The sequence below is a fragment of the Staurois parvus genome, unplaced genomic scaffold, assembly GCF_062004578.1.
Source record: "Staurois parvus isolate SC_StPar_1 unplaced genomic scaffold, SC_StPar_1.0 ptg000553l, whole genome shotgun sequence".
NCBI classification, from domain to species: domain Eukaryota; kingdom Metazoa; phylum Chordata; class Amphibia; order Anura; family Ranidae; genus Staurois; species Staurois parvus.
The window spans coordinates 27,501-45,394 of NW_028318349.1; the positions used below are offsets into that span (position 1 = coordinate 27,501).

A 17,894-nucleotide genomic window follows, 5' to 3' on the forward strand; every position below is an offset into this window, starting at 1 on the left:
AGCAAGCAGACCTGTCCCTTTCTCAGTATTTCAAACTTGTGCTGAATGATATTGAGAACTCTGATGTTTTTGAGGGATCTGAACGGAAGAATCTTTCTTTAAATCCAAATGGTAAGTTAGTTATTGTCAGCAGTGTATTGATATTTTGCTAGTTATTTACTTTTCTTTAATAAACCTCTGATCAACTAAGAAAAAGTGTAGATTTAATTAAGTTTCTAATAAAAGTTACTTAAATGATTTCCTGATCTGATTATTGTATTTACTAAAGCACATTTTGAAGCAGTGCTGACAGAAGAAATCTTCAAATAAATACTTATAAAATGCAGGGCATCACAGCAGAATTGACTGCAGCCTCTCCCCTCTTTTTAATGCCAAATCCACCCTTTCTTAATTCTAGTCTTCAACCTTCCTTTCTACCATCCAATATCCATGCAAAATAGGCCTATCCATGTTGGTGACTGGTTTTGTTGAGAAAATTTCACTTTCTGTAGAGTGATAATTGAGGATATTTTGCCTATATTGATTCAGCTTTTATATGTGTTATCACCTCACAGCTCTGCAAGATAACCTGTACTATGAAGCTGGTAGGATGCTGGCACTTGCTTTAGTACATGGTGGGCCAGCTCCAGGATTTCTTTCCCAAACACTCTTTTCTTGCCTGATCTATGATTCTCAGCATGTTCAGCCAGTGTTAGAGGATGTAGCAGATTGTAATATCTTAGAAGCAATAATAACGGTAAGTGTAAAAGGGAATACAATCCTCTTTTCTTTTTAAATTACAATAGTCAAAATCTTGAAAATTGCTGCTTTCTTGAAGGCATTGCTAGGCTGAATATTTGAATTCAGTGAGTATTGTTAGTAAACATTACCAAAAATGATTTGTTTTGAATGTATATTGTAATGTAGCCCAACTGGCTGCTTATACTGTATTATCTGTGCTCTTTGGTCTGCTGAATTCTTCACAATGATTAAAAAATACAATTAAGCTGGGGGCACTCACTGTATTTTGTGGCAGAAAGGTAAGATGAATCGTCATGACCCTGCTAGCTACATACTTGAGCTCAGATTCACTGGCGGAGAACTAGTGTGATCTAATCTAATGTAAAGCGTAGTATAATGTGATCATTGGGATTTCTTATCCCAGCATATGCGGATAAGCGTGGTTGACCCTACTAAAATACTTTAGTATAGGTCCATTTAAAGAGGAGATTTTCAGCCAATTGGAGAGGGAAAAGCCATTAGAACTGATGCAGACTTTTGACAATTTAGACAATTGTACACCACATTATTAAGGTGCATGCATGCCATTGGAGTACATATTCTGGATATATTTATGGCATTTATTTCATAGGTATACTGTAAATTTCTGTCCTTGGAGACACAAGAACATATGAGCACATTTTTCATTTTGCTCACATATATGTTTCAGTTTTCAGCACTAGTGTGTGTGTGTGTGTGTGTGTGTGTGTGTGTGTGTGTGTGTGTGTGTGTGTAGTATATGTATGTGTGTGTATATGTAGTGTGTACATATATATATAATTCTTTGTACTGTCAAAGCTGTGTGTGTAGATAGATATATATGGATATGCACACACATATACAAAATAGTGCTTTGTATAGTGTTGACTGGAGAGATAATGGCTATTAACAAATAAATGCAACTATTTACAAAAAATAATTTGCACAGATAAGTCTTTGTAAGCAGATAATGTTAACCATTAAGTAGTAGAAATAATGTAATTTTTCTTATTTGTGATAGATTCAGTCTTGCCAGAGGATTAATAAGTTAAAGGCAACTATTATCCATTACTATGACTACCTGCAGAAGACTGATACGTTGCACCTTGTACAGAATGTAAGTGATAAAGTTCACCTGGTGAAGAACATGCTAACTTACCATGTCATTCGCAGAGTGCAGGAACCACTTGAAAGGTAATTAATTTTTACCACTCTTCACTTGCAAACGGACAAGTCAAGTTCCATACTATTCTGCAATACATTTACTGGGGAATGCTACAGGTATATTTTTCTTAAGAGAAGTATGAGGTTGCAAAAAAACCCATAAAAAATCCAACTCACCTAGGTGGATGCAGCATCGGTCCCCTGCCACTTCTGAGACTGAGAACTGAGCGAACAAAGATCCCTGATTGTTCGGTTATCAGTCTTTAGTGAGCTGGAGTGGGCTGTGGAGAGGGTGGGAGCAGCTGGCTCAGGCTCTCAGCAGCTCACTTAGAGGCTGAGCCAGCTGCCAGTCCAGGCATGTGGGTGGATCCCTACTTTAAAGTCAGGATCTTGCCAGAGCCTGAACCAATTCGGGGGCAGCTGCAGTGCTAGCATGTTACACTCTGAATATGTGTGTAACAAGTTAGAAAAGGTTAACTCATCCTTTAAGGAGATTCACCTTCTCTATTTTGTCCTGTCTATCGTTCTCCTTGAAAGTAAAAGAAAACCCCAAATATTGGGGACACTAGTTCTTGTGTTGTCATTGTCTCCCACTGTAAGTGCAGTCAAACGATGCCACAGCAGTGGCATATATCCAAATCACCAGGGTGAGTCAAGAACAGGGGCGGACTGACCATTTGGAAACTCGGGCACTGCCTGAGGGCCCGGGGTCAGTAGGGGGCCCCATGAGATTCCCCTGGTACCTTTTTCATAGGCTTTTTTGAGTTTGGGCAAAAACACAGGGGCCCCATGATCCCCTATTGCCCGGGGGCCCCATGAGTTGTCAGTCCGCCCCTGGTCAAGAAGCTGTGCCACTCAGGAAGAGGCGGACATGATCTTGTCCTGGGCATACCTGTACACGGTCCAACTCTCTCAGCCATGCACATTCCAGGCATGGTTTTGTCTGTTTTTACAAAATTCTCCATTTTCAACCCATTCAGAGTATTTCTTTGGTGCTTCTGTGGTATTTTTAGTGGCCAATACTTCAGCTTTTAGGGTCTCAGCTGGCTGCCATCTTGCAAGGAATACAGTCAGGTCCATAAATATTGGGACATCAACACAATTCTAACATTTTTGGCTCTATACACCACCACAATGGATTTGAAATGAAACGAACAAGATGTGCTTTAACTGCAGACTGTCAGCTTTAATTTGAGGGTATTTACATCCAAATCAGGTGAACAATGTAGGAATTACAACAGTTTGCATATGTGCCTCCCACTTGTTAAGGGACCAAAAGTAATGGGACAGAATAATAATTATAAATCAAACATTCACTTTTTAATACTTGGTTGCAAATCCTTTGCAGTCAATTACAGCCTGAAGTCTGGAATGCATAGACATTACCAGACGCTGGGTTTCATTCCTGGTGATGCTCTGCCAGGCCTCTACTGCAACTGTCTTCAGTTCCTGCTTGTTCTTGGGGCATTTTACCTTCAGTTTTGTCTTCAGCAAGTGAAATGCATGCTCAATCGGATTCAGGTCAGGTGATTGACTTGGCCATTGCATAACATTCCACTTCTTTCCCTTAAAAAACTCTTTGGTTGCTTTTGCAGTATGCTTTGGGTCATTGTCCATCTGCACTGTGAATCGGCGTCCAATGAGTTCGGAAGCATTTGGCTGAATATAAGCAGATAATATTGCCAGAAACACTTCAAAAATTCATCCTGCTGCTTTTGTCAGCAGTCACATCATCAATAAATACAAGAGAACCAGTTCCATTGGCAGCCATACATGCCCCGCCATGACACTACCACCACCATGCTTCACTGATGAGGTGGTATGCTTAGGATCATGAGCAGTTCCTTTCCTTCTCCATACTCTTCTCTTCCCATCACTCTGGTACAAGTTGATCTTGGTCTCATCTGTCCATAGGATGTTGTTCCAGAACTGTGAAGGTTTTTTTAGATGTCGTTTGGCAAACTCTAATCTGGCCTTCCTGTTTTTGAGGCTCCCCAATGGTTTACATCTTGTGGTGAACCCTCTGTATTCACTCTGGTGAAGTCTTCTCTTGATTGTTGACTTTGACCCACATGCACCTACCTCCTGGAGAGTGTTTTTGATCTGGCCAACTGTTGTGAAGGGTGTTTTCTTCACCAGGGAAAGAATTCTTCGGTCATCCACCACAGTTGTTTTCCGTGGTCTTCCGGGTCTTTTGGTGTTGCTGAGCTCACCGGTGCGTTCCTTCTTTTTAAGAATGTTCCAAACAGTTGTTTTGGCCACGCCTAATGTTTTTGATATCTCTCTGATGGGTTTGTTTTGTTTTTTCAGCCTAATGATGGCTTGCTTTACTGATAGTGACAGCTCTTTGGATCTCATCTTGAGAGTTGAGAGCAACAGATTCCAAATGCAAATAGCACACTTAAAATGAACTCTGGACCTTTTATCTGCTCATTGTAATTGGGATAATGAAGGAATAATACACACCTGGCCATGGAACAGCTGAGAAGTCAATTGTCCCATTAGTTTTGGTCCCTTAACAAGTGGGAGGCACATATGCAAACTGTTGTAATTCCTACACTGTTCACCTGATTTGGATGTAAATACCCTCAAATTAAAGCTGACAGTCTGCAGTTAAAGCACATCTTGTTTGTTTCATTTCAAATCCATTGTGGTGGTGTACAGAGCTAAAAATGTTAGAATTGTGTCGATGTCCCAATATTTATGGACCTGACTGTATATTCTGGTCCTTCACTGAGTTGAATTAATACATAAGGTGGTGTCGTCTTTCCACCTAAACCAGGAAATTGTGTTTTTTTTTTTGGGGGGGGGGGTTTTGGGGTTTTTTTCTCGTCCTGCTTTGAAACACCCTAAGAAAAAGGTTCTTCACTACTTTTTGAACTGGAGTCCAGGACTGTAATACAGAGCAGGGTCAAAAGATGTGAAGTATATCACCTGTCTGTGTAATATCTCCAACAATATTTTGGTACTGAAGGGTAGATGAAGTGTAGAAGCGAGAGGTTATAATGCCATTGTGCCACTATTTTATACAACCCCAATTGTAAAACAAATTGGGGCGCTGTGTAAAATCTACATAAACACAGAATGTAATGAGTTGCAAATATCATAAATCCATATTTTGACAACCAAAAAAGAACACATATGAAATGTTTCAAATGCATAAATGTACCACTTTAAGAAAAACAAATAAGGCAATTTTAAAGTTGATGGTAGCAACCTGTCTTAAAAAGTTGGGACAGAGCAACAAAAGCTGGCAAAGCAAGTGGTACTAACGAGGAAGAGCTGGAAGAACATTTTGCAACTAATTAGGTTAATTGACAACAGTTCAGTAACATGAATGGGTATAAAAAGAGCATCTTAGAGAGTCAGAGTGTTGCAGAAGTAAAGAGAGGCTGAGGTTCACCAATCTGTGAAAAGCTACAGCTAAAAATTGTCAACTTCATAATAATGTTCCTCAATGTAAAATTGCGAAAACTTTAACCACTTCAATACACTTTCACCCCCTTCCAGCCCAGGCCAATTTTCAGCTTTCAGTGTTGTTGCACTTTGACAATTGCTCAGTCCCGCAACACTGTTTTTATCATTTTTTTGAGACCGTGCTTTCTTTTGGAGGTATTTAATCAGTAGGGTTTTTTTTTTTTTTTGCTTGCTAAACAAAAAGACCAAAAATTGTGAAAAAAAGAAACCTTTTTCTTCATTTCTGTTTATAAAATTTTGTAAATAAGTAATTTTTCTTCTTCACTGATATGTGCTGAGGGGGTGAAAGAGATGAGAGCTAATTATCATTATAAATGTCCCTGTCACAAGAAAGCCGGTTATCGTCTTTCTTTTCCTCACAGTGAAAATGCTGAGGAAAGGAAATGCCGATAACTGGCATTTGTTTACATGTGTTCAGCTTTGATTGGACACAGCTGATCACATGATAAAGAGCCAATGTCATTGGCTCTTTATGCTGATTGGTGACCGATGGACACAACTCGCCTCTGATCGCTGCATTGCGTGACAAGAATGTCGTATGACATCCTCCCAGAACAAGAGAGGTCTCGCCAGGCCATCATTCTACAATAGGGCTGGGTGAGAACCAGTTATATATATCATCATATACATTTACATAATATTAAAAGATTCAGAGAATCTGGAGAAATGTGCACGAGGGACAAGGTCCAAACTCAATATTAGATGCCTGTGATCTTCGGGCCCTCAGACAGCACTGCATTAAAAACAGGCATGTTTCTGTGATGGACATCACTGCATAGGCTCAGAAATACTTCCAAAGATCCCTGTCTGTAAACAGTTCTCTGTGCCATTCAAAAATGCAAGTTAAATCTATATCATACAAAGAAGAAGCTATATCTGAACATGATTCAGAAATGTTGCTGTCTTCTCTGGGCCAAAGCTCATTTAAAATGGTCTTTTGCAAAGTAGAAAACTGTTCTACTGTCAGGCGAATTGAAATGTGACACTTTTTGGCAACCACAGGCACCGTGTCTTCCAGACTAAAGGTGAGAGACGTTGTGGTTTGTTATCAGTGCTCAATCCAAAAGCCTGCATCTCTGATGATATGGGGTGTATTAATGCATATGGAATAGGCAGCTTGCACATCTGGAAAGGCACCATCAATACTGAAAGATATATCCAGGTTTTAGAGTAGTGTATGCTATGGCAAATATGGGACAACATTTATCTCTCAAAGCTCCAGCAACCGGTCACTCTGATGCTCTAAGGGCTCGTTCACACTTGACTTAATTTCTAACTCTTGCCAAACTCCCCTATAGCGTTTGACAGGAGTTTGTGAAGCGTTTTTAACGCTCCCCAAACGCCCTATGCTCGGTTTTGAGGTGGTTGCCAAGCATTAAAACTGCACCACAAACTCCTATAAAGAAGTTAAATGGGATTAATGCTCCGCAAATGCCGGCCAGACATTTGCGGAGCGGCACCATAGACTTGAATGGGAGGCTTCAACTCCTGACTCGACCAGAGGTATCAGTTTTGCCTCGACGCTAATGCTTTCGTTTGAACAGCACTGTGTGCTGCCATGTGCAGAATTTTCAGAGGCGTTTGAGAAGCGTTAAAAACGCTTCCCAAATGCCTGCCTGACGCCTGTTGACAAAGCTAGTGTGAATATAGCCTAAGATGCCCTTTTTATACCCATCCATGTTATTGATCTGTTGCAAATTAACCTATGCAGCTGTTAAATGTTCTTTCTTAGTAACACTTACTTTGAGATGTATTACTGGCATCAATTTAAAAATTTGAGATGTATTACTGGCATCAATTTAAAAATTTACTTAATTTTTGTCTTAAAATGGCACATTTTCTCAGTTTTTAGAGATTTGATTTCAATTTGTTTTTGTTTTCTGTTTTCTCTGGTGACTTAAATATGGGTTTAGGAGACTTGCAAATCACCTCATGCTGTTTTTATGTCGATTTTACACAGCATCCCAACTTTTTTGGAATTGGGGTTATACCCTGATTCCTTATATCTGTTACTAATTGAGGACCAGTACAAAAGTGTAAGGATTTTAAATCTTGCTGTGGGTGTGAGCATAGGTTGTAGATCAATCCGGGAAGCGAAGCGGAGCCTGAGAGGTTTCTGTCAATAGTAATTTATAAGAAGAAGGGAGAGCATGCTGCAGCTGGCCTTTATTCTGACATTCTCTTGCAAATTGGGTCATGTGAAATTGGTAAAGGTGCGTGTTCGGTAGCAGTTTGAGATAATGTGATAGTGGTAAGACCCTCAATGACCCCAGTGATTTGAAGTCGGGTGTTGTAACATAAGCTCAGCCGTTAACCATGCTGCAGTGGTGATGCAAAGTGGTTCCCGTGTTTTGTTTATCTGATGCAAATGGTTAAGTGTTGTGTAAATCAGGTTCAAACTTTGGGTTTCCCAAAATGGGGAATAAAGGGGAAGGAGGTGGTGATGTGGTATGTGCTGTAAATGCAGGATTGCGGATATGCCAGGTTGGTGAAAGAATGGCGTGTTTATGGAGATCCGGCACTAGGAAATTGGTACACTACAGTAAGGTTAACTGCTCGGTCTATACCAACCCATTGTTTTGTTTTGAGATGTCTGTGAGCTAAGAGCTAAGGCTCTTGTCAGGTACACTGCATTCTGCTAGTTTAATCTCTGGGAGTGGCATCCTTCCATTTTTGTCTTTCAAGAAATTTAGGATTTTTGGTTTTCCTGTAAAATCCTTTTCTTGAGTACATCACAGAACACAAGGATTCCCCTCTTGTGTGGTTCATCATTACTTACTACAAAATTGAGGCAGACTATGCTGGGAGGGTTGATTTTTTTTTTTTTTAAAACAAATTTTTTCATTCCGCTTAATGTCTCATTCACCTGTAGGTGGTGTAGAACCCAAGTAGTCATGTATAAGAGAATGTGAGACCAGGGGCGGACTGACAACTCATGGGGCCCCTGGGCAATAGGGGATCATGGGGCCCCTGTGTCCTTGCCCACACTGAAAAAAGCCTATAGAAAAGGTACCAGGGGCATCTCATGGGGCCCCCTACTGACTCCGAGCCCTCGGGCAGTGCCCGAGTGCTCGAATGGTCAGTCTGCCCGTGTGAGACTGTACAGTATGCACCTGATTTTGACTTGCTTTCAGCAGAGATCAGATTGTGAAAGGGAGGAGGAGCACTGGGAGCCAATCGGGTGTTTTGTTTTGCAAGGAGCATGTGAGTAGAAGCAGATTGAGAGAGATGCCCTTCAGTCTTTCTCTGTCCACTCACAAGCTGGGGATAGGGAGGAGACCTGTAAATATTTTTATCTGGTACAGTTCAGTAACTAAGTTTTGCTATCCTGCCTGAAAGGGCTGTGCTGTGTGGCAGAGTTGTGTAAATTTCAGAACTGAATTTCAGACAGAAATACAAATCCATTGTAAAAAGGTAAAGCGCTCAGTTATGTGTTTTTAATCTGAATTTTCTGGTTTGTCTGGAGTTAAACTATAGGTTCACTCATCTCTGATTCTGAATAATGTAATACATTAGCCAACCAACCCATCAACGTTTCAATGTGTGTGTGTTTTGGTTTTTTTTTTTTTTTTTACATTAAGGGTAATGCAGCTTGCTTCTGTTGACTGCAGAGGAGCAGACACACACCTAGTGAAGCAGTGGAACCAATTCATCATCATGATCACAGCAGTATACAAGAGACAGACATCTAATGCATATGAAATATTGTTGGTGGTAAAAAGTTTTGCAGATTAATTTTATATTTATATTTTCAGTTTTAAACAAGGATTACAGACGCTAGGTGTGCTTGAGAAAATCCAGGCTTATCCAGCTGCCTTTTGGAGCGTCCTGTGCATGAAGCCTGAAAGGCTAACTGGCAAAACTATGGCCGACTTATTCACTGTTACTCATCATGCAGACCCAGGCAACATTCAGAAGTGTAATGCTGTTAACCTTTGGAAGGAGTATCTTCAAGACACAGAAGGTTAGTTGTGTTTAAAATGTATAAAAGTGACCACATCATTAATAGAAATTATTGAAAACCATCCTACCTGGAAAATGAGCAAGTAAATACTTTTCTCGCTGCCTGAGAAATCGTCATGCAAAGTCCACAAGGATATATCATTTTGGGAGAGTCTTGTTGGATCCTTCTGTCAAACTCTGCCTTTTTACTGTATCCTGAAAAAAAAATGGAGGTCAGCAGAAGAAACCTTTGGAAGTTTTGGAGAACACTGGGGAAACCTTTCCTGTGGACTTCACATGAAAATTTCTTGTGATCTAAGTAGAGTTGTGGGCGCGAAGGAAAGGTGAATTCACTTGCATATTTTCCAGATGTGCCAGTTTTAAATACTTTGTAATAACAACAGGGTTTTAGAATGCTTTAATGTGTTTTTATAATGCTTGTGTTTATGCATTCTCTTTTCAGTATTATAATGTACCTTGTGTTCATTATCTGCAGATGGACTTACATCTGTTTCACTGGAAAACATTCTGAGTTTTGCAACGGGTTTGGACCACATACCTCCAGCTGGGTTTGACCCACAACCATCAATTCTGTTTCATTACGCACCTATCATTCCCGCAGCGCAGAAAAACATACATTGCATTGAGGTTCCAGGGAAGAATGCCTACCACAAGTTCAGAAAAAGCATGGACAAGGCCATATGTGATACACTGTGCAAAACATAGCATTCTTATATGTTTGTTGTGTATCTTGCTACTGTGTCACCTTTCAGCCCTGGAGGGGAGAGGTTACATGTGGCCAATAACAATGACTTCATAAGTGCTTGGCTACAATGTGATGCATATATATATGTGTATATGTATGTTCAATCCCTCCATGAGAATGTGAGGACACTGCACTTCCTTGTTAATCCATATTTTTGTTTCTTTTCTTGATAACCGAAGTTAAAGATTATCTAAATAGTTCAGACCTAGTGTCTTAGGTGCATATTTGGTGCTTTTTTGTTTCCAGAACCATATGTTGTATTGTTCTGTTTATTTTTTTTTATTATTATTATACTCAAGAGTGATGTTCCAATCTTTTATGATAGACAGTAAGGATAGGAAAACAAATCCTGATACATATAAACAGACATCAAGTTTCTGGGGGAATAGACTGCTAATTGTGACTTTGCTGCCAAATAACCAAACTACTAAATCAGCCACTAGGCTTCTCCATTTTTGGGAGGTATACAGTATAATTATGCTAATCATACAATATAGGACATAGGCTTGGTATTCATAGACCCTGGTTATAGGCTGGTAACTTCAGGTGATTGGACACTGCCAAAGCTTTTAAGGACATGCTACTTGGGTGTCCCCCTGTAATCCTACCCTGTTCCATGAGCCCTCAGATTTTTGCTAAAGTCCTAAGACACTGGACCTCTTTCTCCTTACAAAGCAATCCTTCTTAGCTTTGAGTACAGTAAAGGGCACATGCTGTCCTTCTCTCTGTTCCTGTGTTTTCCTGCATTACTCCTAAAAGGTTTAGGATGCACAGAGAGGATTAGGGTTTTATGGCCAGAGGATGTGTCCTCAAAAGCTTTGCCATTGTACTATCACCTGAGACCCAGGGTCTATGGATATCAAGCCTGTGCCCCATACTGGACTCCAAGATATATCATTTTACAGGTAAGTAAACATTATTTTTTTAAAACCACTCTTATACAGTATTTATGGGATAGGAAATACTGCTTAACTTTTTAATCTACGGGAAAAGGGGAAAAGGATTGATGATTTGGCTTTTTTCTTGTACGTGTAAATAATTGCAGGTCAGACAGAATGCATCTATAAGCTTTCACCAAAGTGTAAAGCCTCCGGTGTCTGCAAATATGTCACTTAAATTACCTCTTGCTGCATGTTGTTGAAATGGATATTAAAGCAGATCTTGCAGTATAATGGAAGGTCTTCTTAAATTGCCCTGTCCCCTTCCTCCTCTCCTTTACAAACCACCAACTGTTAGAAAATATAAAATGTACCTGTTAAAAAGTCAGAATTATGCTTGCCTTACCTCCGTTTTCTGCATTGCTGGGTGTCGCCATCCTTATAGGAAGATTTCTGGGGAATGCAGAACAGGCAAAATCTTGAAAGAAGTCATTCTAGTTCATTGCAAGAGCATCTTCCAGTGAGATTTTGGCTGCTCTGTATTTCCTGGGATCTAGCTGGAAGGAGTGTGAGGTCATCCTCATCTATGCAGGTGGAATACAAGGGTTAGGAAAGTATAAATCCTAACTTGTTTCTTTTACAGGTACAGTGCATTTTACACCTACTAATAGTAGTGTGATTTTGAAGGGGCCTGGACTTCATTTTGCTGCAAAGTCTGCTTTAAGTGGATCTTAAAAAAATGTTATATGCAAAATATTTTGGTCCGTTAAAAATATAACAAGTGGGAACACATTCCAAGCAAAATGTTTTTTCTGCTTGCCTGACCTCAGTTCAAGGTTTTGTAAAGTATTACTTAAGCTACCAATCTGCAGGATTGTATTTTATTTATATGTTGTTTTTGTCTTTTTTGTGAATTATTTTGATTTTTTTTGTCAGGGGTATTGTTCTAAACTATTACTCTGTATTGAGGTTCATTTGTAAGACTGTAACATATTACAGTATTTATGCTACTGTACAACTGGTTTCAATTTCTTGCCATTTTGAACTTCTTAACACCTTTTTATAATGTGTTCAGATTGTATAAATCTGTACATCTGACAAAGATCTTGGGTAATTGCCATTTCTATGTTAAATGTCCATGACTCCAGGTCTGTAGAAAAACTACATGCTCTTCTTGTGAAGAAACCAATGTTGTCACTATGGGGTTTATTTACTAAAGCTGAAGAGTGCAAAATCAGACTCCCTTCTGCATAGAAACCAATCAGCTTCTAACCTCAGCTTGTTCAATGAAGCTTTGGCAATGAAACCTGGAAGCTGATTGGTTTCTATGCAGAAGGGAGTCTGATTTTGGACTCTCCAGCTTTAGTAAATAAACCCCTATCTGTCTACTAGCCTCCCATATAATCTGGGGTTTTTGGTGTGGGTGGTGTCCCTCCTGTCCTATCTTTTCATTGGTAAGCTAGTCTGAATTAGGAAAGGTCATTATTGCTGTTCAGTGCTTCATGTTGCCCGAGAGAATGACTGCCAGGCGTAGGAGAGGAGTGAACGTGTAATCAAAACCAAAATGATTCCATTTTTGAATAGTGTTGGGAAGGATTAGAACTGCTGACCAGGTTTTTTGTACTTCAATGGTTTTTATTAATTTGTAAACATTTCAGCAAGACTTGAGCAACAAGACATGCCCACTTTCAATGGCTATCAATGGCACATAAAAAGACTGACATTTTTTTTTTTTTTTTACTGATATCGGGGATGCTGCTGGAGAGATTTCCCCTCACTGTTCCAGCCTAATGAGTGAGGTAGTGAGAAAAAATTTAACTGGGAAACCACAATAAGAATCTGAAAGGGGTCATAGCTTAGACTCGCTTTGCTAAAACATGTCTTCCTGTACTTTGGGATTTTCTTTAACTTCCTGTCTAGCAAATTAATTGCCATTATGACAATAAGCGAGCAGAAATCTCTTACTGAGAACCAAAAATAGTAATATGACTGGTTTCAGTTGTTCTCCACTTTATTCAAAACTTGGTGTGTCTATTTACAGGAAACAAGATAGGTACTAAACTTTCATATTTTTATAAACAATATTGTACACTGAACGGGTTTATTTTACAAAGCAAAAATGTTTATGCTATTGCTTTGCTTGTGGTGATTTAGAGTTCAAAATGCAATTGGGGTTATAACTATGAAGTGGTACCATAGCAGAGTCCTGCCAGCAACTCTGTCATCACACTTGATTGTTGCATTGGAGCAGTCCATTCATTTTTGACAAAAGGGAAAAAAAAAAACTGTACCCTTACCTTTATATTTACACAGTGCTATTTATATGCAGAATATTTTTATTCCATTTTACTCCACTGGATTATGTAAAAGAAAAAAAAAGAGACTCTTAGTTATTGTTGGCTGAACTCTGAGTCTTGTCAGCCGAGCAAGAGAAATCTGATGGAGTTCTTCATTCACACTAAACAGTGCCCAAGAAGGAATATCTGCAGCTGGCTATTGTATTTGAGCAGCTTCAGTACCCATGGCTGTCTAAATACCTGAACAGTGACTGTTTCTGAGAGGAGATGTAGTCACTGTTCAGCTGAAAATGTTTCACCCAGCTTACTAAAATTTGAAATTGACACTTCTCAAGCTGTATGGTACTTGCGTAGGCCACCACGGCTCAAGTTTAGCTGATTCAGCAGCAACTGGATGACATGTGAACCATTCATCGCAAGCTTTTGGTAAGGGTGAATCACCTGATCTTATTTTATCAAAGACTAAATGCTTTTAAAACATGATTGGAGGTTGCAGAATGGATGGAACACTAGTTTTTCTTACAGTGCTCAAATCATAATTCAAACTATATTGAGATTTACAGGTCTATTCAGTCAACTATAAAAACCTGTAGAGGCTCCACTGCAGCCTAGAGAGCAAAGAGGTGCACAAAATCAATCTATAATTCAGTAATCATCATAAAGACCAAGTTATGGTTAAAACCTCTAAAGCAGTGGTTCTCAACCTGTGGGTCGCGACCCCTTTGGGGGTCGAACGACCTTTTCACAGGGGTCACCTAAGACCATCGGAAAACATATATTTCCGATGTGTAAAGAGCAGCTACTGTGTAGAAAGCAGCTGCTGTGTTGAAAGCAGCTACTCTGTTAAAAGCAGCTACTATGTTGAAAGAAGCAGTATTGGAGGTAAAAACGACACTTCATGAATTATAATTACTGGGTAAATAATTTTATGGTTGGGGGTCACCACAACATGAGGAACTGTATTAAAGGGTCACGGCATTAGGAAGGTTGAGTACCACTGCTCTAAAGGTATTAAATTCCCCTGACACAAAGTACATTTGCAAATATGGAGTGGATATAGTCCCACTTGTCCACACATCAACAGCTAAACCTGATCCTAAAATCTATGTCAAGTGCACCTGGCTTGCTTGAAGAGCAGCGAACAAGGCTGGAGTAACAGAGGGCCTTTTAAAACTGCAGCTCCAGGACTCTACCTTAGCTACTTCAATACCGGGCACTTTCACCTCTTTCTTGCTCAGGTCATTTTACAGCTTTCAGTGCTGTTGCACTTTGAATAATTGCGCAGTCTTGAAACACTGCCCAGCCTAAATTTTTAGAATTCCTTTTTACACAGAGCTTTCTTTTGGTGGTATTACAACTTTTTTTTTTTTGCTAAACAAACAAAATTGTGAAAAAAAGGGAGGGGAAATGTGGTTAGTGGTGGGGTTGTTGGTGAGAGAGGGGTGGCACTGAGAGAGAAAAAGGGGGGGGGGGGGGGGTGTTCTCAGCGAAAACCGCAACTCATCCGGACTGTGTTTCTGTGGTGTGAACCAGCCCTAAAACTATAAAGAAAGAGATAAGTGAAGTGAAGCTCTGCGCCTTCTATACAATATAAATACACAAACGAATAGGTGCTGCTGCTGACATCAATTATGTTCCCATAATATCAACTAAATAAGTAAATGAATTAAAGGTGATGTAGCACTGCTAATGGACATTAATTGGTACTAATAAACAATACAGGTGTATAAACTGTGCTCATAATCATAATGTGAATAAATGACCAAGAACATAGACCGTAAATATAAATGAATGAATAATGTGAATAAAGATACTAAAGTGCTTTCAATAAATTAGTTCATAAGTTTCCAAATATCACATGATCCAACACCGTGACTATGATTCTTTGGTGAATGTCAATTTTCATGCTAATAACAGTGCCACACCGTGCTCACAGAACTCTCACCTCCAATGCATGTAAAAACTGCGTGTGAATAATATGACATCTCCACACATCCAGACCTCGCAATTTCTCCTTTATCCGTTCCGTGGATACTTTTAAGATGGTAATAAAATCCTCCGTCTCAGCGGATACCGGTCACCTCCAACGCATGTAACGCTTGCATATATTTAATAAGACATCTCCATAAATCCAGACCTCACAATATCTTATTTAGCCACTAGAGAGCTATACACTCCTCCCATATAATGGATAATAATAGGTAATAATGGAAATCCTCCGTTGCGTCGGATGCCAGTACCTTACCCAAATGAAAGAATGCCTCATATAGTGTAGTAAGTCAGTAAAAAAAAATATTTATTAAAATCACACTTTTATTGTATATTAATCACTTAAGAAACACCCTATAGCAGATATACTGCTACAGAGCGGCACCTGTGCGCAGAATCGCATATATACGTGATTTTGCATTGCCAGGTATGGGGCACGTGCGCCCTACCCGCACCGCCATTTGCGGCCATGGATGTCAATCACCGGGTCCCAGACGGTAATTACTGAGCATCTCCGATGGGGAGGAAGATTGTTTTGTTTACAATCTTCCTCTCTGTCAGCTCAAGCACATTGCTCGGGATAGAATAAAATAGCACTGAAAGTGACCGTTCTTAGAGTGTAAGCAGCTGGGCATCCAAGGAAACCAAATAAAAGCCTTGTCACAAACACATAAAAATATATATGTACAGCGCTAATCAATATGTACCAATCTGATATAGTAAAAAATTATTCAAGATAATAAATATAAAATGTTATATAAATCCCAAATGATGGAAAAACAATCCGTGACAGTTCTGATATCAAGTATATTGTGATCAATAACTTCCAGTCTGGCTCTCTGTGTGAGTCTCCTAGGATATGACTGATCTGTGATCATCTGACAACCACATACACAATTCATCGTTTTTATTTGCCAGGAGCTTTGCTAATTTCAGAGCCCTGCCTATGATCCAGTTACCAACCCACCAGAGGGAAGCGCCTGTAATTTAGGAATCTTCACCCACCCAGCCCTAAAGGGGTACTCTGGCTCACTGGATCTATTCATATATACCTACCTGAAGGAGAACCCCGAGTTCCAGTCTGGACCCTGACCAGTGAAGTGGATCTGCATGATTTATACACTGCGTAATTCAATTACGCTTCTGGTTAGTGCGCGTTTTTTACTTTGCACAGAGCGCACCGTCACCAGACTGGAAGTTATTGATCATGATATACTTGATATCAGAACTGTCACGGATTGTTTTTACATCATTTGGGATTTATAGAACATTTTATATTTATGATCTTGAATAATTTTTTACTATATCAGATTGGTACATACTAATTAGCACTGTGCATATATATTTTTATGACATTGCTCGGAATGGCTGTGCACAGTACAGCCATCCTGATCAGTGTGCTTACAGTTAAGCATACACCCCTGCCCCCTAGTAAAACACTCCCAGCACACAGTTAACTCTTTGATCGCTCCTCACATTAACCCCTTCCTGCCCAGTGCTATTAGTACAGCCAGTGCTTTTTTTTTCTTTTTTTTTTTAGCACTGATCACTGTATTGGTGTTCCCCCCCAGTGTCAGAATGTCCACCAAAGTACCACTAAAAGTTGCTGATCGGCGCCATTACTATTAGGAAAAAAAAAATCTCATTATCTACAACGCCATTTGTAAATGCTACAACTTTCACGTAAACCAATTAATTTACATGTATTGGAATTTTTTTAGCAAAGACATGCAGCAGAATACATTTTGGCCTAAATTTATGATGAAATTAGATTTTTTAAATTTTTTTACTGGACATGTTTAATAGCAAAAAGTACAAAATATTGTTTTTTTTCTCAAAATAGTTTTTTCTTGCATATAGCGCAAAAAATAAAAACCGCACAGTCGATCAAATACCACCGAAAGAAAGCTCAATTCGTGGGGAAGAAAGGACGTAAATTTACTTGGGTGCAGCGTTGCATGACTGCGCAATTGTCAGTTAACGCAGCGCAGTAACGCAAAAAATAGCCTGGTCATGAAGGGTGGTAAATCCTCAGGAGGGCAAGTGGTTAAAATGACAAGCGTTTTAAAACAACCATGGATCCTTTCATTTCCTCAAAAACTGCCTCAGCCCACTTATAAAGAAAGAGAGATATACCTCCACTACATTCTTGTAACTAGAACAAGCAAAAGGGAGAGATGTATACTGCTCTGGTCAGGCCCCAGTAAAGTAGTCTTTCACACAATGGCTGCCACTGGGTTGACATTTAAAATAGAACTATAGACAAAACTTTTCCTTGACACCAACATGGCAGCACATGTGATATAGCTCCGCCCCTATATCCACCCACAGGACCTGTGTATATCTGTAAAAGTCTGACCTCCCCAATTCTCCTTTTTGCCCTCAACATGTACACCTGCAAGACTGTGATGTTGCAATAAGTCCCTACCTGCCGTCGGAGTCCATCTGAGTTCAGCCTCTCCCAGGCACCGTCCTGCATCTTAGGTTGCTAAATGCACCAACAAGGTGGGGGGCCCCTTCTGGTGGTCTTTTGGGGCTGAGGAGTTCTCTAACCAGAGACATCAGAACCTCATGTGATGCACCTGAGCTGGTGTTTGTCCATGCAGCATGTGGTTTTCTGCACATCTGAGCAGGATCATGGTG

At 39.8% G+C, this 17,894-nt stretch overlaps 1 protein-coding gene across 1 annotated transcript in view; it reads left to right on the forward strand.

Annotated features, from left to right (window-relative positions):
* G2E3 (G2/M-phase specific E3 ubiquitin protein ligase) overlaps window positions 1–12,069 on the forward strand; it is a 35,622-nt gene extending 23,553 nt beyond the window's left edge. The window contains exons 9-13 of the mRNA XM_089691175.1: window positions 1–111; window positions 555–736; window positions 1,760–1,932; window positions 9,135–9,343; window positions 9,818–12,069. The exon at window positions 1–111 is cut by the window's left edge and continues 197 nt beyond it. Coding sequence (XP_089547301.1) covers window positions 1–111; window positions 555–736; window positions 1,760–1,932; window positions 9,135–9,343; window positions 9,818–10,047 — 905 coding nt within the window. The 3' untranslated portion in view covers window positions 10,048–12,069. The remainder of the gene's footprint in view (window positions 112–554; window positions 737–1,759; window positions 1,933–9,134; window positions 9,344–9,817) is intronic.
* Window positions 12,070–17,894: the final 5,825 nt, after the last annotated feature.